General features: G+C 39.6%; 1 protein-coding gene across 4 annotated transcripts in view; it reads right to left on the reverse strand.

The window, feature by feature from the left end:
- The window catches only part of TMTC1 (transmembrane O-mannosyltransferase targeting cadherins 1), a 281,634-nt gene that overhangs the window by 113,194 nt on the left and 143,204 nt on the right, over positions 1 to 25,236 (reverse strand). For all 4 annotated transcript variants that reach the window (XM_063672555.1, XM_054442887.2, XM_054442886.2 and 1 more), the window contains one exon: positions 17,532 to 17,721. In XM_063672555.1, the coding sequence (XP_063528625.1) occupies positions 17,532 to 17,721 (190 nt within the window). The remainder of the gene's footprint in view (positions 1 to 17,531; positions 17,722 to 25,236) is intronic.

The following is a 25,236-nucleotide window of genomic DNA, read 5'->3' on the forward strand; positions in this document are numbered from 1 at the left end:
ACCGTAACATTTCATGAATGGCCTCGCAGGGTCCCTCATCCATCATGACTCCCAGCAGTCACAGACACTGTTATATCAAACATCTATATACACATTTCTAATTACAGCCTCCATAGAATGAAAAATATAATTGGTTTCAAGGTCTTAGGTTACTGTTGCCTTGTTGGAAACTATAAAAGAAATGGTTTCAAAGGAATCCTTTTTCAGGTGGTATTGCTAAAAAGGTAATAATATGAAAATGTTTTTGTTGATGCTGTGGTGGCGGTTGTTTTTGGAGGTATGAAGAAGACAAGCAAGGAAATGTCTAAACATTGCCCAAAAATGAACTCTCAAGGTCCAGTGACCCAGGCACCTTTGTATATTAAAGTCGATACTTCCCAAAGTACGTTGCAAGAACACTTATCCACCAGAAGTCCCTAAAAAGAGGTTCCAAATTCAAATAAGTTTGAGGAATGCCATTCATGATACACCCCTTTTGGAAACTCACAAGGCTTAGAGCAACATAAAGGCTTTGTGAAGCCCCCCAGTAAAGAAATGTATTTAACTTTTTGAAACCTAGTGCTTGTGAAATGCAGAACTGTAGAATATTTAGGGTAACCTTACTTAATGGTCTGTATGATGCTGTGACATGTTTTGAGAAATGCTGGTACAAACTGCTCTAGCAGAATGAAGTGCAGAAAAGTTCTCACTTTAGGAGTTTCTATAACCTACCCCCCAAAAATCAACCCGCTGTCTGGCAAACAGTTTCACTGATCTCAACTATAGCCATCATGCTACAGTTGAAATACATTTTCTGGGGCCAGGTGCGGTGGCTCACACCTGTAATCCCAGCACTTTGGGAGGCCGAGGCAGGTGGATCACCTGAGGTCAAGAGTTCAAGGCCTGACCAACATGGTGAAACCCCGTCTCTACTAAAAATATAAAAATTAGCCAGGCATGGTGGTGGGCGCCTGTAATCCCAGCTACTCAGGAGGCTGAGGCAGGAGAATCGCTTGAACCTGGGAGGCGGAGGTTGCGGTGAGCCGAGATCATGCCATTTATACTCCAGCCTGGGCAACAAGAGCAAAACTTGGTCTCAAAAAAAAAAAAAACAAAAACATTTTCTGCTGCTCAGCCCTTTGTAGAGATGAAGAATAGCTGATGGCCATTTTCTACACTAAAAATCACTATACATTTAGAGAACTTTGTTAAGCCATCTATCTGCATAGTCTTGGCTCCAGCTGAGATAAATCCTAAGCACAGGAAGGCTTCTTGGCATCCTTAAACCATATCAGTGTTTATAAAGATAATATTCTCATGGGTGGGGTGGATGCAATGGAAATGGAGAAAACCAAGCTCTTCAAGGCACTCTAGGTCGTCTTATATCTTTATTCTCTATACTCTTAATATTGTTTGGACCAATGAGTGGTCAATTAAATCTCTAATGTTTTATCTTATTGTTTACCACTATGTTTTTCCTCCCTAAATGCACTGTCCTGTACCTACATATTCCCTACATATTTCTTCTGCTTGTTTCAAAAAACTTTGTCAGTTTCTAAGATCATTTTCCATTTCCATCACACCACTGGGTATGTGACGGCTCACTCCAGTTAGTCATGCAATTAGTCATGCCTCTGCCTACAAGAGACACAAAGTACAAGGAGCAGGCAGATGACGAAGGGAACCATCAGACACCTCCACCCCAGTTTACGTGCTTTGTCAAAGCACTCTTGAAAATTTTCCCATCCTCATCAATGGTTCTTTTGGAAAAACCTGGTGATTGATTATTCATTTGTTCAACAGATATGTTTCACTGCCATCTAAAAAGATAGTCTCTTTGGGCACTGTACTTACTTAGAGGTAAACACTTAAAGAATTTAGCAATCAATCACTCCCATCTCTTTTGTATTTTCCAGGTACTAGTCTAGGCTCTTGGGAAAACACCAGTAAGCAAAACAGACGACAGAGACAGAGAGAGAGCGAGTGAAAACCCTGCCTTTCCAGGAGGAAAAGAGAGAAAGAGACCATGAGAAAGTGAGTCAGCGAGCCTGGTAAGGGGTATCTGTAATATACAGATTAAGGTGGGCAAGAAATGGAGAGCAATTCTAAACACAATGGTAGGCTGCACTGAGAAGGTGGCAATCAAGCAAGACTTGGAGGAGATGAAGGAGTCAGCCACAATACTTATTTCACAGCAGAAAATGAGTTCGGGAAGTAGCAAGGGAGATAATGGAGTGGGGGTTGGATGGGACTAGCACATGTAGAACCTGTCAGGCCATTATAAAGGTGATGACTATTGCTGTCAAAGAAATAAGGAGCCACCAGAAGATTTTAAACACAAGAAGGGCATGATCTGACTTACATTTTAAAGTAATCACCCTGGCCACTGTGTTGAGGAATAGACTGGACCTTGGTGCAAGGGTAGAAGCAGGGAGACTGGTTAGAAGGCTATGGCAATAATCCAAATGAGAGATGACGGTGGCTTGGACAGGGTAAAAGCAGTGAAGGTGGTGAGAAGTTGTCAGTGTCTAGATGCATTTTGAAAATATGGTTGACAGAATTTTCTTGATGGATAAGATACGAAATTCAAGACAGAGAAAGAGAAAAAAGGAAATCCCCCAAAATTTGGCTCAGCAACTAGCAGAATGCACTGAGATGAAAAATGCTATTGAGGCAACACACTGAATGGGTAAAGTCAGAAGTTAAATTTCAGAATGTTGAATTTGAGACTACAGTGTGGAGATGCATGTATATAGATGACACTTACCTTCTTGAACAACCCTACGTCCTACATATATTATTTCACTTATTTTTATTATAGTACAGGTGAAAAATAAATTTTTTAATACTCACCAATGTTTTTGCTATGTAATAATGTAGACATATAAACATTAAAGCTCATATTACAAACTTGTTCTCTTTCTAATACTCTATGCTTCCTCCTTAGGCAATGTACATGTAAATATAAGGAATTTTAGATTTTTTTTTTTTTGATGGAGGGATGATTCTTCCCGGGGTTGTATTTATCACCCTCACACTCCCTTTATAGGTTCCTTGGGCATTGCACTTACAGCTAATCAGCTAAAGAATCTGATAATCAATTGCTACAGTCTCCTCTGTGTTTCCAGTAGGCTTTTTGTCTAGAGGGACTTGTTTTAGCTGCTTTTATCTCTGGGACTCCTAATTACATATTTCAGGGTTTTCTCAGAACAAGATGGAAAACGGTGTGCTCCTTTAAATAGAAATTTCATGTTCTAGATGGAAATAGAAAGGACAGAATGGTTCTAGATGTTACAAAAATATCTTCTGACCTTTGTAACAGTTTAAAAACAATCAGAAGCATTGTCTCCTAAGTGTTAATGAGCTGTTTTTTATGAAAATATGAATCATTATGAGAAATAACAAATGTAAAAATTGAGATTCCTTCTCAAAAGGTGGCACTTGCTCTGAGTAAAGGCAAATAATAATATAGACTATGAAATCTCGCTGAGAATCACAAAGCATACAAATCAGGGGAAAAAAAACTAAAGCTGTTAGTGATGTCTGATAACTTATTTTTCCATTATACAACTATCTAAGACTCACAAATAAACTCAGTGAGTCTTCCAACTGAGGGGTAAATAAAACAGGGGTAGGTAAGTCATTTTCTTATTAAATAGTGTGACTTGTAAAAATGTAATTGCCCTGTGAAGGCAAAGAAAAAGACAAATGATTTAGCGATGTGTAAAACTTTTGCCAGGCCTAGATCAAAAGCCAAGCAGAGCACTCCAGGTACAACTGAACGGTATATTACACATGACACGAGGAAAGAGGATTTGTAAAAGTTTCAGCTCCAGAACAAGGAGAATAATTTTACAGGTGACATATTAGTAACTGACAAAAAGGCAGGTCTTGGTAAGACTGCTCAAGGGCCACTGATTTTCAGGCAGCTGCTGAACAAAGGGTTGCATTTCTAGTGTCCACTTTGTTCCAACCCCTGACACTGAGGGGAACGGAGAAATCCAGCGATGGTAGCATGACGTTTTATGAACAGCAACAACAAAAATGATTTTTTTCTTAAATCCTGACTATTTTCACAAAATTTTCAAATACCACTAAAGACATCCATAATCTTTCTAAAGTCTGGAGCTTTAGGTGATAGCTGCAATAGCCATTTGTAAATAAGTCACTAAATTTCCCATTCTTCCTTCCCCTTGATAAACGTTCAGTCTTAACAGAGTGATTTTATGTTATATTCTGCCCTTCTGTTACATTTGAACATACTAACTTCCCAAACTCTGCTTCTGCATTTAAAATCTGCACTTAAAAGTGTGTTACTACTATTACCCCTTATGTCAAGAAGTTAAAGAAGCTCCCTGTCACTCAAGGTAAAGGATGAAGGGAGGTGGGGAGGAGAGCATTAACTTTTATAAGCAATAGTAATATCAAACATAGATTCTGGTCATGGAAGCATGCCTGGACTTTGAAATACATCGACTCAAGAAAAGGCAGTCAACTGGATTTCTTTTAATAAAGGCTGACATTTCTACAAAATGGAGACAGGATCCCTCACTGTACTCCTGGGTTTAAGCTCTGAGAATTTCATGATGCTGGAACAACACAGGGCTCCTCATGTGTCGGCCTCCATACTGAGTGTTTCATGTGGCTTGCCCTGGTCCAACCACAGTTGGTGCAGGGAAGATCAGAGAGGGGCCCACACAGCTATGCAGTGGCAGAGTCTGGCCTCAGACTCAGGTCAGTGCTGATCACTCCCCTCCACAGCCTTCCCTCCTCCCAGCCTTGGGACTCTCAATCTGGAATCTGGGCAACACAACTTAACACGCATGCAGGGGCTACCCCCAACACAGAGGGGACTGGCTTCCACTTGAGGTTGGTGGTAAATTTAAAATGAACTAAATTAATTATTGAATTTAATGTGAGACTACCAAATGAAATCGAATGACAATCATAAGTCTGATACAGTATGTATCACATATGGTAAAGCAAGACATAAAAGTATGTGGGAAGGTCAGTACAATGGATCTTTAAATATGTTCCATTTTAAAATGAGGTACAGATCCAACTTCTCTATTTTCTAACACTGCATCAAATGAAGTGGTGAGCTCATTTTCAAACTCTCATCAGGAAGATGATATGAAGGAAAATCTCAGCTTTGGAGCATGGCCTATGGGCCAAAGTTGACTAAAACTACTGAGCTGGAAAACTGTGACCCACATAGCAGAACATTATCAGCACAGGAAAAAGGTGGCAGGTGGAGAAGCCAGCTGAGAGCAGGGAGAAGAGGCTGCATCAACTGGGCTGGTCAAGTCTCAGACAGAACAGCATCTCATACAATGGCTACTCTCATGGCACTGGTGGTTGGGGTCAGAAGGACCATGGCAAGGCATCATCAGGGTCCATCTATCGAATACTGCAGTGGTCTCCAGGCAGAACAGCTGGATGGGTTGTAAATGGACTAGAAAGATTGGATCTATAATAGCATGAAGAGGATTTTCATGAATTGAGGTTACAGAAAGAATAGAGAATGTGCTGTTTGCAGAGAATGGGAACTGAAAAGAGGAATGTAGGCCAGAGGAAAAAAGAAAAATCCGTGTTCGCATAGAGCCATTCACTATTAAATGCAATCTTCATTCCCCAAGTTCAATTTTATTTTACCATTCAGTATATTAAAACATGATGCTTATTTTACCAGGTTTATAACTGCTATTCTGGAATTTAGTGATCCTTGTGCCATAATACGATAACCTATTATTTGGCTGAGCTAAATGCAAAATAATTTCCAGAAATCAACAAGTGTGTCCAGTTCAACCACATGGATCTATGGTAGTACAATGTTTCAAACCCCAGGGATTGAAAAATGTATGTGACAATGATGAAACTGAATAGCTGTGAAAGACTGCATGGGCAGCAAAGCTCTAAATATTTACTACCTTGTTCTTTTTTTAAAAAAAGTTTGCCATTTCTTGGTCTATCCTATCTTATTGTGTTTATTCTCATAAGTTGCTCCAAGTCCTTTTGGGAATGAAGTGAGGATGCCAATATGCAAATAATCACTTTCCAATAGTGGCTTTCGTTTTGATCTTACCTTCTTGTTGAGATGTGTGGGAATTTTATTTAAAGAGAGCTCACAGGCTGACATTCTCTGTTTATCAGCTCTGTGTGGTATTGTGGTGAGTAGGTTGATAGGGGCTGTGACATAGACCAGCATGGAGGTAAATCCAAAGAGAGGATGAGAACAGGCCTGAAGGGAGATCCGTGAGATGACGAAGGCCCTCCCTGAGTGAGGAGCTGCATTAGCCCTACCCCATCCCCACCCTCCATTTCCATCAAGTTGTTGCTAGTCGTCACCTCTACCAGTAGGGTTGCAGATTTTTCCCCATGTGGACATGAAAATTTGGCTTGTTTTCTGGGGCTCAGTGCTGCAGCCTGTGATTTGTGTTGGTTGCAAAACTATCACCCTACTAAAAATTTAAAAAACAAATAAAAACCGAACCCCTCAAACCCATACCTATAAGGTGAGGGGAGGGGAGAGACAGGACTTCCACTGCCCAATGTTCATTCTCAAAAGACATCTCATGGTTGAGGCTATTATTAAGAAAGTCAGGTATCAGTAGCCCACCTCTTTTTCTCTCATGTTTTCCTTTTACAAGTATGCTACAAGATTATAAAAGGTACAAAAATACCTTAAAATCTCAAGACACTCTGTGAGAATGTAATAAAGAACCAATACCAAATAAATTACTCTTAAATATAATTTAATGGTGTTTTCTCTGTAATGCAGGGAAACCACATTAGAGAACATGAGAAATTGGGAACTATAAAGAATAGGACTGACTAATGGTATTAACTGCTCTAAATAATCCAAATTAGACTGGCTACTTTCCTGATATATGTCACTTTTTATTGAAAGTCAACAGTCTGACATAAAGTCTGTTAGAGCCATAAAGAAAAACTCAAGTGCATTTTCAGCCGTGGTTCTCCTGGGGCATACACACTCACTATTCATAGAAAAGAATGGAATATTCAGCCTTTGTGGCTTAAATAGCCTTTATCTCTAACTGTACATACATTCCCACAGAGTGATTACCCTCATCACGAAGGGTCAGAGCAAATTAGTACACTTTAAAATTGATCGTTAAAAACAATTCGATCCAATAAGAAATTTCTAGATTGTTCCCTACATTACGTAATGTAAGTTCAAATGCCTTTCTAGAGAATGAATGGTGTGTGAGTAGAAGGAGGAGATGAAGGAGAGGCACAGAATGAGATAAATTCTACTCTTAAATTCTCAAAGATGCCAACTGAGCTCTTCCGTGATAAATAATAAACTATTCCATGAGGTCTTAAATTTCATATGCCCTGAAAATAGGACAAACTAGAAACAATCTCTAAATTCATTGTGTGGTTATTTCTAGAGAAAGGAACATTTAGATTCTGTATGCTGCCTCTCCCACTCAATTCTGGACAAGATCTTGTCAAAAGTAAAACATCTACTCTTTGAGTTGCTTACCCATAGAAACAGTTCAACTAGAGATGAAAGTGGCCTGGAATAGTCTGCAATGTGTAATGGTGTCTAACTTAACTTACTTCTAAAAAAGAAACAATTTGTTTTTGTTTTGCATAGTTATAAAAATGTAGAGGAACAGATATTCAACGGAGGCCTATGAAGAGCAGGCTGTGGGGATTGGTTTTGGTAGATGACACACCTGCTGTTTTACATGACTTAATTTGTCTTACATGCCTTAATTTGTAGTTTTATAAAGTTAATTACTGAAATGTTAATAAAATGCAAATAAGTGAAATACAAATGTATTAGGAAAAAGTATGCCCCCACCTCCACCTATCTGGTGTCCTGGTTGATGATGAAATAGGAAGCAAGAAGAAGGTTTTTGGTAAATTGGAGAAGAAACAAAGATTATAAGCATATACATTGCCCAAAATGATGCAACAAACTGATTAATATTAGTAAAAGAGGCTAGGAGCTGTGGCTCACGCCTGTAATCCCAACACTTTGGGAGGCTGAGGTGGGTGGATCACGAGGTCAGGAGTTTGAGACAAGCCTGGCCAACTTGGCGAAACCCTGTCTCTACTGAAAATACAAAAATTAGCCAGGCGCATTGGCGGTCACCTGTAATTCCATCTACTCGGGAGGCTGAGGCAGGAGAATCGCTTGAATCTAGGAGACGGAGGTTGCAGTGAGCCAAGATCGTGCCACTGCACTCTAGCCTGGGCAACAGAGCAAGACTCCGGCTCAAAAATAAATAAATAAATAAATAAAATAAAATAAAAGCAAGATATGCATGTCTTACAAATCTCTAGTGACTCTAAGGCTGTCCTTTTCCTTCAGTCCCCACCTCCTACGCTCCATGGACACACACAGAAGCAGCTAAAGGACCTGGATTCTCTCTTTTTTTTGTTTTTGTTTTTTGAGACGGAGTCTCTGTTGCCCTGGCTGGAGCGCAGTGGCACAATCTCGGCTCACTGCAACTTCTACCTCCCAGGTTCAAGTGATTCTCCTGCCTCAGCCTCCTGAGTAGCTGGGATTACATGCACCCACCTTCACGTCCAGCTACTTTTTATATTTTTAGTAAAGACAGGGTTTCACCATGTTGGCCAGGCTGGCTTCAAACTCCTGACCTCAGGTGATCCACCCACCTTGGCCTCCCAAAGTGCTGGGATTACAGGCGTGAGCCACTGGGCCCAGCAAGGATCTGAATTCCTTCCTCTAGTCTTATTTCCTCCACTGGCTTGGGCCCACCAAGAAGAAAGCTAAACAAAACAGAGCCAGAGGCCAAGTGGAAGAAGTATGGCAAGGGAAAGGAAAGTAGGCAAAGGCTTAAAAAGATGGAGGTTTGATACTGTGTGTGTGCATGGTATCACAGACAGCATCGCACACACTCGCTCCTTAATCGCACTGATGTCAACTCATATGGCTGTACCCTGCCCACTTGGCTCCAGCCATCTCAGCCTCCTTACTGTCTGTGATGGGTCCAGTACTTTCCTGCCTCAGGGCCTTGGCACTGGCTTTCCCTGCTCTTGGAATGCTCTTCCCCAAACAGCCACATGGGCTCACCCTTTCACTTCCTTCATGTCTCTGCTCCAGTGTCACCTTATCTGTGAGGCCAGCCCTGACCTCTTCACATCACCTAATATTTGACATATCAAGACATATTCTAAGTGTTTAAGTGTAAGCTCCATGCAGGTGGGACTTTCATTTTGTTCACTGTGCTAATCACAGCAACCAAAAGGCACTCAATCAATATTAAGACAAGGACAGAGGAAAAAGTAGTGACGCTACAAAGAACATATTCTCCTTTCAATATAAGCCAAGGTTGTTTTCTATGATTGAGAATCAATCAAAGGTAAAAACAAAAGAAAGATTTTTCCATGAAACTCTGGACTCACTGCATATGCTTGTTTATTCAGTATTTTTTTCTTGGTAATATATAGCTTCACTATCTCAAAATTTATGGATATAATCAGGGATTATAAAATAATTTCAGCTCGATACTTGCTGATTCAGTAAACAACTCATTTGGAAATATTCCAGGTGGACCGACCTGTGCTTATTCTGCTGACATTATTATAAACATTTCATCTATTGTTTCTTTTTAACACAGAACAATGTCCATAAAGCATGACCTCTATGTCCATAAAAGTTTAATCCTCCTGTTTACTGCCTCAGAGTCAAAGCCCTTACCATCATGTCCTTAGAAGTTCATCATCACACACACACAAAACAGGATTATTCCCACTTTGAGAGGTTACTAACTAGTAGGAGAACCTGACTCTAAGGCCTGATTCCTATCCCCCTTCTGGTGTGTAAGCAGATCAAGAAAAGCGAAACCAGGCCACAAAAGCATGAGCAAAGCTCTGTCTCCAACCTCTGAAAGAAGAAAATGTGGAGAGTGTAAGTGGCCAAGAATTGCCAGAGGCTCTAGTTAAACGGTTGCAAAGAATGTTCAAGATGAAAGCCACTACAGAAGAGCTCAATCTTAACTATCCCCACAGCTGGAATGTTCTGCTAATTTTTTAGGATGCATTAAAGTGATTTTGAAACAAACTCCCTGAAAGAAAAGGATTAACAGCCTTTCACAGAGGAAGTTTCCATTCATTCATCATGTTATCAAAGACACTCTGGGGAGGGCCAAGACTTGCCTGTGTGCAGGGTCTACTGCCATCATGAGAGCTTATGTTTAACACACTTGACCGAGATGACAGCCTGTGGGGAATTGCCAGTTCCCTTAATTAGCTGGGAAAAAGTCAAGAAAAACCCTTTCTGACATACCCATTCAGGCTCCACTATATGTGCTCCTGCAGATCAGTTACAATAAAGCAGGCACGCCAATCCATGAGCTAAGGTCAGATAATAATAAAACAAACCTCATTATTCACCCCTAAATATTTCATGGGGTTGTTGAGCACGGTGCTTTTCAAGCCTTTAGATATATGTCTTACAAGAAAAGATTCTCTAGAATAAAATCTAATTGAACAGAATTGCTAACTTTTTGCAGTTTTATTCATTTAGATAATAGATACTGAGTGGCAAATTTAGATAATAAATAAATAAAATTTAGGTAATAAATATTGAGTGGGGCAAGTTCTTAGTGATAGAAGTATGGCAGTGAACAAGACAGAAAAAAAATTTGTCCTCATGGGGCTCATGCTCTGGTTGGCAGAAATAGGCATTAAGTAAAATAACCAAACTATATAGTATTTTAGAACTTGAAGTTTAAGTGAAGGGAGTTAAAAAGTAAAAGGGAGATAAAGAAAGGAGTAGAGAGTATATGACTAAATTTTAAATAGGATGGTTAAAGTAGACCTTACTAACAAGGTGAAATTTGAGCTCAAGTTTATGTAACTAATTGGCATGCCAGAGTTTCTTGAGGATGGTTATTTACATGATCCTTGCTTTATAAAATTCATTTACAAAAAGATGTATCAGATGGTTACTTTAAAATAAGGTGTTTAGGGGGAAAGAATATCCTCTTCAAAAAACGATGCAGAGAAAACTGGATAAGCACATGCGAAAGAATGAAGTTGGATCCCTACTTCACTGCACACCCAAAGATTAACTCAAAATGAATCAATGACCAAAATATAAGAGCTAAAACCACAAAACTCTTAGAAGAAAACAGTCATAAATCTTCATGACCTTGGATTTGGCCATGCATTTTTAGATTTGACAATAAGAGCATGATAGAAAAAGAAAAACATAGCTAAATTGGACTTCACAAAAATTAAAAACTTTTGGTCAGGCATGGTGGCTCATGCCTGTAATCCCGGCACTTTGGGAGGCCATGGCAGGTGGATCACCGGAGGTCTGGAGTTCAAGACCAGCCTGGCCAACAGAGTGAAACCCCGTCTCTACTAAAAATACAAAAAATTAGCTGGGCGTGGTGGTGGGTGCCTGTAATCCCAGCTACTCGGGAGGCTGAGGCAGGAGAATTGCTTGAACCCGGGAGGCGGAGTTGCAGTGAGCTGAGATCGCGCCATTGCACTCCAGCCTAGGTAACAAGAGCGAAACTCCGTCTCAAAAAAAAAAAAAAAATTAAAAACTTTTATGCATCAAAGGACATTATCAGGAATGTAAAAGGCCAACCTACGGAATGAGAGACAGTATTTGCAAATCGAATATCTTTTAGGGGTTTAATATCCTGAATATATAAATAGCTCTTTACAACTCAACAACAAAAAAGACAACCCAATTAAAAAATGGGCAAAGACCTAAATAGACATTTCTCCAGAGAAGATATAAGGATGGCCAATAAACATATGAAAGGATGCTCAACTTCACTGATCATTAAGGAAATGCAAATCACAACCACAATAAGTTACCTCTTCAGACTCAGTAGGATAGCTTTAATTAAAATAAGAAAAGATAAATAACAAGTGTTGGTTGGGATATAGAGAAATAGGAGCTCTTGTACATTGCTGGAGGGAATGCAACATGGTACAGCCACTCTGGAAGTTTGTCAGTGCTTCAAAAAGTTAAAAATTGAATTACTTTATGACTCAGCAATCCACTCCTAGTTATATGCTATAGAGAAATGAAAACAAATATCCACAAAGAAACTTGTACACAAATATGTACAGTAGCGTTATTTTTAGTAGTCTGAAAAAAAAAACATTGAAAGTAGGAAAACATTGAATGTCCATCTATGAATAAATGGATAAGCAAATTGTGGTATATGCTAAAGGTATTAAAATATTCTGGCATATTTACTTAAATTACTTGAATACAAGTCCATAACATTTGAAAAACAGCAGGTGCAAAAAGATCACTTTGATCTTGTTATTTCTTAAAACAGAAAATGCAGTTCCCATGTGAAAGATGCCCTCCCCATACCAAAAAGACGCAGCTTCCTTATCCTCAAGGATGAGAAATACAACTGGAGAGAATCATGTACAGACCTTGTTAAAGTAACTCTTATCTTCTAAGCTTCCCCACATAATTTAGTTGTACCTTCACTATTTAGTATTCTTTGTCCAATCCAGCTTATAAATAACGGACTTCAACTGCTTCTTTGACTCTTTAATTCTTTATGAGGGCATCTGTGACATGTAAAACTTGTATTACATAAATCTGTATGTTTTCTCCTATTCATCTTATCTCAATTTAATTAGTGAACACAAGCGTGACCCTAAGTGGATGGTGGTGGAGTTTTTCTGCCCCTACATTACATACAATGAAATATTATTCAGCCGTGAAAAGGAACAACGTGGTACAACTTCAGTGAACATCAAGAATATGGTGTTAAGTGAAAGAAGCCAGACATACAAGATTACATGTTTTATTACTCCTGTAAACAAAAAATAAAACTCTAAGGCCTCCAGCCATCTGAATGGACCCCTCCTCTCGCTCGAGGGCTTTCCAAAGTTACCTGAAAATCTAGTTCAGGCCATGATGAAAGAGCAGGTTGGACATACCTCATTATACCCCACCAGCATTAACACCAACACAGATTTTATAAGAAACATTTACAGTCTATTCTCTCTAAAGCCTGCTACTTGGAGGCTTCATCTGCATGGTAAAACCAAGGTCTCTACAACCCTTTATTGTAACCCAGGCTTTCCTTTATTTTTTATTTTTTGAGACAGACTTCGCTCTGTCACCCAGGCTGGAGTGCAGTGGTGCGATCTTGGCTCACTGCAACCTCCATCTTCTGGGTTCAAGAGATTCTTCCACCTCAGCCTGCCAAGTAGCTAGAAGTACAGGCGCACACCACCATGCCCAGCTAATTTTTGTATTTTTAGTAGAGATGGGGTTTCCCCATGTTGGCTAGGCTGGTCTTGAACTCCTGGCCTCAAGTGATCTGCCTGCCTTAGCCTCCCAAAGTGCTGGGGTTACGGGCATCAGCGACCACACCTGGCCTCTGGCATTCTTTTCTATGGATAATAACTCTTTCAACAAATTGCAAATCAGAAAATTTTTAAAGCTACGTATGATCGGCCGGGTGTGGTGGCTCACACCTGTAATCCCAGCACTTTGGGAGGCCGAGGCAGGTGGATCATGAGGTCAGGAGATCGAGACCATCCTGGCTAACACAGTGAAACCCCGTCTCTACTAAAAAAATACAAAAAATTAGCTGGGTGTGGTGGCGGGTGCCTGTAGTCCCTGCTACGCAGGAGGCTGAGACAGGAGAATGGTATGAACCTGGGAGGTGGAGTTTGCAGTTAGTGGAGATGCGCCAATGCACTCCAGCCTGGGCAACAGAGCGAGACTCCGTCTCAAAAAAAGAAAAAAAAAAAAGCTACCTACGACCTGGAAGTGCCTCCACCCTTCAAGTTGTTCTGCCCTCCCATATCGAGCCAATGTATGTTTTACATGTGTGATTGATGTCTCATGTCCCCCTAAAATGTACAAAAGCAAGCTGTACCCCTACCACATAGGGCACTTGTAGTCAGGACCTCCTGCGGCTGTGTCACAGATGTGTCCTTCACCTTGGCAAAACAAACTTCCTAAATTGGCTGAGGCCAGTCTCAGACATTTTGGGCTCACACTCCTTTTATATTCTATACCCAGAATAGGCAAATTCATAGAGACAGAAAGCACATTAAAGGTTATCAGGGGATGGAGGGGAGGAAAGCTGAGAGTGATTACTTAATAAGTATGGGGGTGTTTTATGGGGTAATGAAAAAGCTTTGAAACTAGAAAGTGCTGGCAGTTGTATAACACTGTAAATACACTAAGTGCCACTAAATTGTACTCTTTAAAATAGTTAATTGTATGTTATATAACTTTCATCTCAATTTTAAAAAGATGTTTTAATCATTCAAATTTTTTTCATTCAATTTTCAGGATTGGCCTTATGTTTTGTGTTTAAATTTCAGTTCTGTATTCATTCCAGCCTTTTACCTATTTGCAATATTTAATCGTTTTTTATACTTTATTGGGGTAAAGTTCCCACACAACAAATTCACCCATTTTAAGTTATATATTTTGGTGATTTTCACTACTACAATCATATTTTAAAAAGCATAAAATGTTATTTCAAGTTATAGTCAACCTCCAACCCCACATGTTTTCTGTCATTATCATTATGCCTTTTTTTGAGTTTCACATGAATGGAATCATATAGGGTATTTAGTTTGCTTTTATGCTGCTATGAAGAAATACCCAAGACTAGGTAATTTATAAAGAAAACAGGTTTATTGACTCACAGTTCTGCATGGCTGGGGAGGCTTCAGGAAACTTACAGTCATAGTGGAAAGTAAAGAGGAAGCAGGGACCTTGGGCAGCAGGAGACAGAATGAATGCTGAGCAAAGGGAGAAAAACCCCTTATGAAACCATCAGATCTCGTGAGAACTCTCTCACTATCACAAGAACAGCATGTGGGTAACTGCCCCCATGAGTCAATTACCTCTCACAGGGTCCCTCCCATGACATGTGGGGATTATGGGAACTACAATTCAATTTGGGTGGAGACACAGCCAAACCATATCATATAGCATACAGTCTTATATGTCTGGCTTCTTTCACTTAGCACCATGTTCATCCCTGTCTGTCCACATTGTTTTATGTATTCATAGTTTGTTCCTTAAAATTTCTGAATAATTGATGACACTGAGTTTGACCATTTGCATGTTAGGTCATTAGATTTTTCCCAATTTGTCTGCTATTATAAATAAAGCTGTATGAATATTCACAGACAAGGTATTCATATGGGCATGTTTTCATTTCTTTTCAGCAGGTGGAGATGGGTAGAGCTGTTTAATTTTATGTTTAACTTTTTAAGAAACTTAAAAATTTTTCCAAAGTGTCTGAATCATTTTTTATTCCCATCAGTAATGTATGAGGATTCTAGTTGCTCCACAGTGGCCAATACTCAGTGTTGGGAATCTTTTTAATGATAGTCATTATAGTGAGAGTATAATGGTATCTCTTTGTGGATTTAATTTGAAGTTCCCTAATGACTAATGATGCTAAGCATCTTTTCATGTATTTATTAAAAACTTTTCATATCTTCTTCTGTGCAGTGTCAACTTGAATCTTTCCTCCATTTTAGTTTTTGTCTTCTTAATATTGAGTTTTAAGAGCACTTTTAATATTCCAGATACAAGGCCTTTGTAGATTTATGTTTTACAAATATTTTCTCCCAATTTGTGGCTTGCCTCTTCATTTAATTCACATTATCTTTTGATGAAAAGAATATTTAATTTTGATGATGTCCAATTTATCAACTTTTTCTTTTACAGTTTTCACATTATGTGTTCTAAGAAATATTTGCTTAAGTCAAATTCACAAAGATTTTCTCCTTTTCTTTTAGAAATTTTGGTGTAATTTACTTTTTTTTTAGGACTATGATCCACTTGGAATTAATTTCTGTATACTGTATAAGGTAAGGGTTAAGATTCATATTTTTTCCTTACAGATATTCAGTTACATTTTTAAAAGACCATCCTTTCTCCATTGAATTACTTTGACAACTGGGTCAAAAAGCAGTTGATCCCATTAGTGTGGATTTAGCCCTGAATTCTCAATTCTATTCCATTTCCTATTGACATTTTTTAAAAAACTGAGTTTGATCACACACTCCTGTTTCTTCATATATCTAGTAATCTTTGGTTAAACTGGGTGTTGCATGTCATACATTGTAGGGACCCTGGATTCTATTTTGTTCTTCTGAAATTGTTGATTTTCCTGTTTGAATACATTTGATGAGCTTACATAGACTCAAACTGGAAAATCTGTTTCTCTGCAGAATGTTGAAATTATTACTCAGTTCTTTTTTTCTTTTGCCTGGATTTCTGGGGATTTCTCTTGTGCCAACATGGCTTTGTGATCAGCCAATGATTTGGGCAGAGGTTATACATGGATAACTCAAGCCAGTGAATTTTCCAATCTCTGCTGCTCAACTCGTGTACGCACTGAAGAATGGATTCAAACTTGCAGCAAGTAAGTCTCCCAGGGCTTTTAATTTTGCTTGTGCATATGTCATTTAACAGCCATGAATGCATGGAGAGTATATTACCTCTGCCCTTTCATATTTCTCTTGCTTCCAAAACTTTCCCCTTAAATTTTTGCTGCTCTGTTTCTTTCCCAAACCAAATTTTTCCAAAATTGTAAAACTTTCCAAAGTTTACCAGCCAATTCCAACCAGTAAACTTATGAATTTTTACTGCTAGATCTGACAGGATGGAAAGACCTTCAGGTAAAAGCATCTTATCCAATGCAGTAGCAGTTTTTCGTAAGTAAACATTTTCAAGTTCTTTGCTGAAATGATTTGTCTGTGTCACCACCCAAATCTCATCTTGAATGGTAGTTCCCATAATCCCCATGTGTTGTGGGGATCAGGTGGAGATAGTGAAATCATGGAGGCAGTTTCCCCCATTCTGCTCTTGTGATAGTGAGTTAGTTCTCACTAGATATAATGGTTTTATAAGGGGCTTTCCCCTTCACTGGGCACTCATTATTCTCTCTCCTGCCACCTTGTGAAGAAGGACATGTTTGTTTCCCCTTCTGCCCTGATTGTAAGTTACCTAAGGCCTCCCCAGCCCTGCATAACTGTGAGCTAACTAAACCTCTTTCATTTATAAATTATCCCGTCTCAGGCATGTCCTTATAGCAGCATGATAATGAACTAGTATATTTGCCTTTGGTCTTTGGTCATTTTTGAAATAGCTGTTTTTAGTAATTTTGTATAGTTTTATACTTTTTGGGGAGGTAGTAGGAGAAATCATCCAACTACCTCTGGCAGTCATTCATGAAAGTAGAGTCTTAACCATATTTTAAGCATTTATCAATAGGTTATTTACCACAATTTCATTTATCATTATATTAAATCAAATAAATTACTTTGAAAATTAGCCAACCACAGCAGTAACTTCTCATTTACAAACATTAAGCTTCAGATTCAATACAGGATTAGTAGAAACAGTCAAAAAATCTATAAGGTGGCCATGGTATGTTATTACCCGCTACAAAAAATTTACATACACAAGGAGACGAGATTCGATTTACACCCAGACCATCTGCGCAAAAAAGAAATTATAGGCATAGAATATCTGTCTTCAAATGCAGAATTCATTCTATTTTTGAGAAAATTACCTTAAAGGCTGCTAAGCAGTGCAGGCTCAATAAGGCCATCACAACTGCCAGAAGGATGGTGGCTAAGTTCCGCATGTCCCATATGGTCTCTACCAGAGGAATACTGCCGACCTGCCAGTCATAGCACAGGGTCACGGGTGCAAGCAGAAGCCACACGTTGAAGGCCAAGAGGTAGGAATAGGTGAGGAATCTATAAAGAGAAGAAGAATCATTGAAACACTGCTCAAGAACCATGACATTCTGTAAGCATTCGGTCACCATATTTTTATTAAATAGCATTTCTACCCAGTCAATGTTATCTTGGAGGAGAAGACAAGGGAAGATGGAAAGCCATTCACTCATTTATTTATTAAATTGATAGATTTGGGATATATCTAATAGGTTCTAGCCACTCTGAGGTGCTGACCTTTTAATGGTGAACAAATACAGATACAGTTTCCATGACATATATTTTAAAATTATCATACAAATAAACATATTACAACCAGAAATAAATGCTAGGAAGGAAAAGAGACATTTGAACTGTCCCTTCTTAACAGTGCCCAGAATTCTGCAGTAGATTTGAAAATATTTCATCATTTTTATATTACACTGATCTATATTGAGTTATTTCAAAAAATCAAAATATTTGTGGTATGGAGATAATATGTGGTAGGAGGGAAACTGCAGGTGTCCTTGCTGACAAGGACAGCCAGGTGGACACAGGGACAATGGATGGAGGAGGTGTTATGCCTGTTTCCTGGCTGCAACTAGGCACTAAGGTAAAGTGGAAGGCATTCTAGTTGTTCCCCTCACTTTGGGGGTAGAGAAAATGGAATTTATTTAAATTCACTCAGTCAACACACTTATTAAGCAGTGTTCTAGACCCTTGAGAACTGCACATAACAACTTTGTCCAAATCTCTGCATTAGGAGACAATCAAACTCTAGCATAGCCTCAGCATAAGGCTGTGTCCCTCGGATGACCCCAGCCCCTCATTAAAATGCTTACCTGAGAAATGCTGTCAGGAGAATTTATTCTTTGCTCTAGTCAACACGTTACAACAGGCCCCCAACCTCCTTTTTTTTTAACAGCATTTACAAAAATGTGCTTATGACTGTGAATACTTAATTCTTACAACACAGAAGCATCTCCGTCAAGGACCTGAGAGCCATTCCTATGAAATGTAATCATCAGAAAGGACAGGGACTCTGTCTCCCAATCTCTGGAAGCACAGAACTTTAACTTTGAGAACTGTCAGCCAGTGGGCACAGTCGGCCTAGTCGCATCTACAGGGACCAATGCTCTGTAAGTCTTCACCTCTCTGACACTACTGAGCACCCCCACTCCACCCACTCCCTCACCCTCCCTTTGAAAGGCCCAGTCACCTCTGCACAAACCAGAATGAAGCTCTGCTCCTTCCCCTACTGTCAGTAGTGATGGAGTGAAATCTGTGTTCACTGCTTCAGCTCATATCTGACTGTGTTTGTCAACTTATTTGGGATTAAACAGAAGAATTAGATGAATTCATTGTCCTCAAGGAATGTATAATCCAATAGTGAAAATAGGACACACTGAATTAAAAAGGCAGAAGGAAACAGATGAACACTGTAAGAGTACAGAGTGTGAAGAAAAGTTCTCCCTCATTTGTCAGGTTCTTTTAGAGGGAATCTTGGATTGGCAAAATATTAGATGAGATAATTTCCAAATTACTTTCCAGTGTGAAGTGTCAGTTCACCCCAAATTCCTGTCAACAAATAGCTACTGGTTTAGAACACCTTCTCAGTTCTCTCCTCCCCTCCTCTGTTACTCTTTGAAGGTCAGTGGTAGAAAGGAAAATCATCCACAGCCATCAGGCTGCAGGGCAGGAGGGAGATTATTTACTGCTCAGACTCTCAAACCCCAACAAAGACATGGGTTGAAAGAGGCATGACTATTTAAATGATGTTCAACTCTTTCCCCTCTGTTGTAATTTTTAACTAAAAGGTAATATACAAATAGAGTAGTATATATTGAAAGTTTGATAAAGTCCAGGCTTTGTTATTTAACAACAACAAAAAATGCCAAAAAAAAAGCTGTTTATCTTTTATGCTTGGGCCTGCTTAATTGTCACCTGAGAATGCCATCTCCACAGGAAAGTGATTGGATCATTTTGGGCTCCTATTTTCACAGAGCTTTCAGGCTGATGCCATCTACCTTTCAGCCCACTAAAGGTTCTCTATGACTTAGCTTTTCAGGTAAGTGGTGAACCATCAAACTTAGAAGAAAAAATTGGGTAGCTCTGTCTCTCAGTCACATCCCAGCTCTTAAAAATGACTTTAAAACTATTATCCCCTTTTTGAGGAAATAATAGATCTAGGCATGATCATCAATGGCAATGATCATCAATGACTGCTTAAATTATTAGGTGAAAAGCCGATGAGGTCCTTTATTTATAATAGTTAGATCAGGCTAATTCAGGTGCCTAGAACTGACTAATCAACTTTAACATCACTGAAAGGGAAATAAATAGCCTGATGTCCTCCTGATGGAAATACACACCATGCCTGTGAAGTCAAAAGAAAAAACAAAATCAAACCTGAACTAATCAAGTCCTAAATCTAATTATCAGTTTATAGCAAACACAGGAAACAAGAGAACATGCCACATCACACCACAGGGATGCAGTGTGCAAAATCCAGACTGTGAGAAACAAAGGGCCCAGATTCTTAAACAAGTACATTGTAATTATGGGAAGAGAAGGAGGGAGAGGGCATCTGCAAATTAAAAGAAACTTCAGAGACATATCAAGCAAAGCGCAGATTTTATTTAGATGCTAATTCAAACAAACCACTATTAAAAATAACCACTTAGGACACAGTCAGAATAAACTGAAATACTGATTGGATAGAGACAGGATTGGCTAGAGACAATCATTGTTAAAGTGTGATAATAGTATTGTGGTAATATTTTTTAAGAGTGCTCGTCCTTTAGAAATACATACTAACATACACACATATGAAATAAGATGATGTCTGGGATTTGCTTTAAAATAACTGACTAAGAGGAAGGGAAAGAAAGTAGGTGGGATATGGATGAAACAAGATGGCCCGGAGTTATTATTATTGAAACTGGAAGATGGCTTGCATGTGGGGTTCTTTATGCCACTTTCTCTACTTTTTAACTAGGGGAAAAAGGCAATAGAATTGCAATAGTAACACTTTCTTATCTTATTTCCACCTACGGCTTGACTATGGCATATCTGGAACTGCTACGCAGAATGTATTATTTAATTTTGAGTTTACATTTTGGCCTTGCTCTGCAAGTTGACCTCAGTTCTTTATGTCTTCTAGATGTGCAATACTGTATTGACAAAAAACAAAATATAACAAAATTTTTTTAAAGTTACAATCTCAACATAGTTATTTACATATTACCAAAAGAAAAATGCTTTCACGGTGGCTCATGCCCGTAATCCCAGCACTTTGGGAGGCCGAGGCGGGCGGATCACAAGGTCAAGAGATCAAGACCATCCTGTCCAACAAGGTGAAATGCCGTCTCTACTAAAAATACAAAAATTAGCCGAGTGCGGTGGTGCACGTCTGTATTCCCAGCTATTTGGGAGGCTGAAGCAGGGGAATCTCTTGAACCTGGGAGGTGGAGGTTGCAGTGAGCTGGGCATGGTACCTCATGCCTATAATCTCAGCACCTTGGGAGGCCTAGCTGGGAGGACTGCTTGAGCCCCAGAGTTTGAGATAAGCCTAGGCAACACAGCAAGACCTCATCTCTACAAAAAATTAAAAAAAAAAAAACTTAGCTGGGTGTGGTGGCACACACCTATAGTCCCAGCTAGTCCAGAGGCTGAGTTGAGAGGATGGATCACTTTAGCCAGGGAGGTCAAGGCTGGAGTGAGCAGTGATTGTGTCACTGCACTGCAGCCTAGGGCAACAGAGCAAGATCCTGTTTCAAAATGAAACTAAACAAAAAGAGAAAAAAAAAAAAACCCCACAAAAGAACAACAGTAACAACAACAACAAACAAAGAAGCCATTTGGAATCACTTCAAAAGCTAATTACACTGGAGGTAGGGGGTGGAGGGGATAGTTCAGCTAGCTGTCCAACAGCTACAGTATTTCTTTTTAATTCTTTCACTATGAATTACATTGAAGCAAATCATCTTGTTTATTTCTGCTATAATTTCAGAAGCAAAATAGTCTGTCCAATATCTCTGCCCCGCTGTGTTATCTTTTTTAAAGCAAGTGCAAAACCAAAATGAATTATTTACCAATTTTCTACCACAAATTCTGTGAACAGAAGGAAAGTCACAAGAATATCTTGCCAACAAAATGGAATATACAGCACAGAAAGCCAGGAATTCAGCTTAAACAATTTAGTCATGCATTTTCATTGATAAGCCAGAAAAGAGTAAAGAGGTTTCATGGCCGAAAAACATGAAAGGGAAAGGCAAGCTGAAGCTGAGGCTGTGGGGAAAATGGCATTCATCAAATGGCACCTAACAAAACTGTGTGGCTCTTCGCATCTAAATCTTCATTTTTATCGAGAAAAAAATCAAAGTGTTTTAAGTGCAAGAATATACATAAATTCTGTTCTCTGCCTCAGCAAAAACCTATCTGGCTAAGAAATAACATGAGCCTAACATATTTCTTTGCCCTAGAAAGATGTCTATGATAGGTACATATGAAAAAATCAGGTACTGCAAGCAGAAATATATAGTTCTTGCTTGCTTTACATAAAAAAGTTATTGCTTATAGGATCTTTCTTTTACTTTCACCTACAAAATCTTTTATCATTTTATAAATACAGGACATTGGGTCCACTGTACACACTCACCTTCTCTTAGGAAGGGCATTTGCCACCTGTCAATATACCACTGGTGAGGAGCACCCCACCCGGCCCAGACTCTACTGATACCGCTGACACAGGAGGTGGGCAGGGAAGTGCTGGGTAGAGAAGGGCGGGATCCCTGGCTAGGGCACTACCCTCAGGCTTGTGCTCACGGACCTAAGTGAGAACAGGCACTCCTGTTTTTGTGCCCAAATGTTGCATTTTCCAAAACCACTCTGGCCCACCATGATCCCCATCTTGTGCCCATAAAACCCTGAGACCCTAGTGGGCACAGATACAAGTGGCTGGACATCGAGAGGAGCAGAGGAGCAGAAGAGCACACCAACAGACCCCAGCAGACACTGGCAGGACACTGATGGCTGAATGACACGGAATTCAGCTGAGGGTGATCGGCTGGACTCTAGGGGAAGACTACCTTCCCACTCCGTCTCCCTTCTGGATCCCCATCCACCTCACTGAGAGAGAGCTACTTCTACCACTCAATAAAACCTTGCACCCATCCTCCAAGCCCACGTGTGATCTGATTTTTCTGGTACACTAGGGCAAGAACCCAGGATACAGAAAGCCCTCTGTCCTGGCGATAAGGCTGAGGGTCTAATTGAGCTGATTAACACAAGCAGCCTGCAGACGGCAAAGCTGAAAGAGCACACGGTAACACACACCCACTGGGGCTTCAGCAGCTGTAAACACTCAACCCTAGATGCTGCCATGGGGTTGGACCCAAAAACACTCTCCATGACCTGCTGGTCTGCATGCTTCCACTAAGGGTTTGAGCAGCAGGGCACATAAGAAGGGAGCCACTCCCCCATCACACACCCTGCCAGGGGGATAAGGGAACTCCTCCCGTTTCACCACTAGGTTTTGGTGATCTGTCATGCTCCCTCCCAGGCTGCTGCCTGTTTTCATCCTCATAACTCCTGAATCACCATTGATGTTTCAAAGGGTCTCCACCTCACTGGGCCCCAGCCATGACAGGCCTACACAGGCATTACCTGGTAATTACTGTCTTTAGCATCTTCTTTCCCTGCCCATAACCTTCTCCAGAACTATCCAAAGAAAGCTACTTCCTGCACTACCCTCCTCAATGCACAGGGAAACTTCACTTGAATTCATTAAACATTGAGTAATTATCCTGTGTGCCTTTCTAGGTGCTAAAGGGTAGTATGATCTAGCCTCTGCCTTCCACAAGAGCATTTTCGCTGCATTGCTGGTGAGAATACACACACATTACATGGTTGAGAACAGTGTAATATAAATATCAAAATCCAATGGAGTTCTAAGAAATGATAGATTAATGTCTAGGAAGGGAAGACATCCTAGAATCTCCACAGAATTTAAGCAGGTGGAGAGATGGGAGATAGTCCAGGCAGGGCCACCCAAGAGTAATAGCTTCAAATTGTAAATAAACATGACATCTTTAAAGAACAGTTATGAGTACAGGATTAGAAATGTATAATATAAAAATGATAAAAATTACTACCAGTAGAAAGTCTAAAATAAAAGAATATCATGTCAAATGTCAGTGAGGATGTGGAGCAATTAGAACTTTATTGGAAAAAAATACTTTAAAGTTCATATGGAGCCAAAAAAGAGCCCGCATCGCCAAGTCAATCCTAAGCCAAAAGAACAAAGCTGGAGGCATCACGCTACCTGACTTCAAACTATACTACAAGGCTACAGTAACCAAAACAGCATGGTACTGGTACCAAAACAGAGACATAGATCAATGGAACAGAACAGAGCCCTCAGAAATAACGCCACATATCTACAACTATCTGATCTTTGACAAACCTGAGAAAAACAAGCAATGGGGAAAGGATTTCCTATTTAATAAATGGTGCTGGGAAAACTGGCTAGCCATATGTAGAAAGCTGAAACTGGATCCCTTCCTTACACCTTATACAAAAATTAATTCAAGATGGATTAAAGACTTCAATGTTAGACCTAAAACCATAAAAACCCTAGAAGAAAACCTAGGCATTACCATTCAGGACATAGGCATGGGCAAGGACTTCATGTCTAAAACACCAAAAGCAATGGCAACAAAAGCCAAAATTGACAAATGGGATCTAATTAAACTAAAGAGCTTCTGCACAGCAAAAGAAACTACCACCAGAGTGAACAGGCAACCTACAGAATGGGAGAAAATTTTCGCAACCTACTCATCTGACAAAGGGCTAATATCCAGAATCTACAATGAACTCAAACAAATTTACAAGAAAAAAACAACCCCATCAAAAAGTGGGCAAAGGATATGAACAGATACTTCTCAAAAGAAGACATTTATGCAGCCAAAAAACACATGAAAAAATGCTCACCATCACTGGCCATCAGAGAAATGCAAATCAAAACCACAATGAGATACCATGTGACACCAGTTAGAATGGCAATCACTAAAAAGTCAGGAAACAACAGGTGCTGGAGAGGATGTGGAGAAATAGGAACTCTTTTACACTGTTGGTGGGACTGTAAACTAGTTCAACCATTGTAGAACTCAGTGTGGCGATTCCTCAGGGATCTAGAACTAGAAATACCATTTGACCCAGCCATCCCATTACTGGGTATATACCCAAAGGAGTATAAATCATGCTGCTATAAAGACACGTGCACACGTATGTTTAGTGCGGCACTATTCACAATAGTAAAGACTTGGAACCAACCCAAATGTCCAACAATGATAGACTGGATTAAGAAAATGTGGCACATATACACCATGGAATACTACGCAGCCATAAAAAATGATGAGTTCATGTCCTTTGTAGGGACATGGATGAAATTGGAAATCATCATTCTCAGTAAACTATCGCAAGGACAAAAAACCAAACACCGCATGTTCTCACTCATAGATAGGAATTGAACAATGAGAACACATGGACACAGGA

Source organism: Pongo pygmaeus, chromosome 10, assembly GCF_028885625.2.
Source record: "Pongo pygmaeus isolate AG05252 chromosome 10, NHGRI_mPonPyg2-v2.0_pri, whole genome shotgun sequence".
NCBI lineage: Eukaryota > Metazoa > Chordata > Mammalia > Primates > Hominidae > Pongo > Pongo pygmaeus.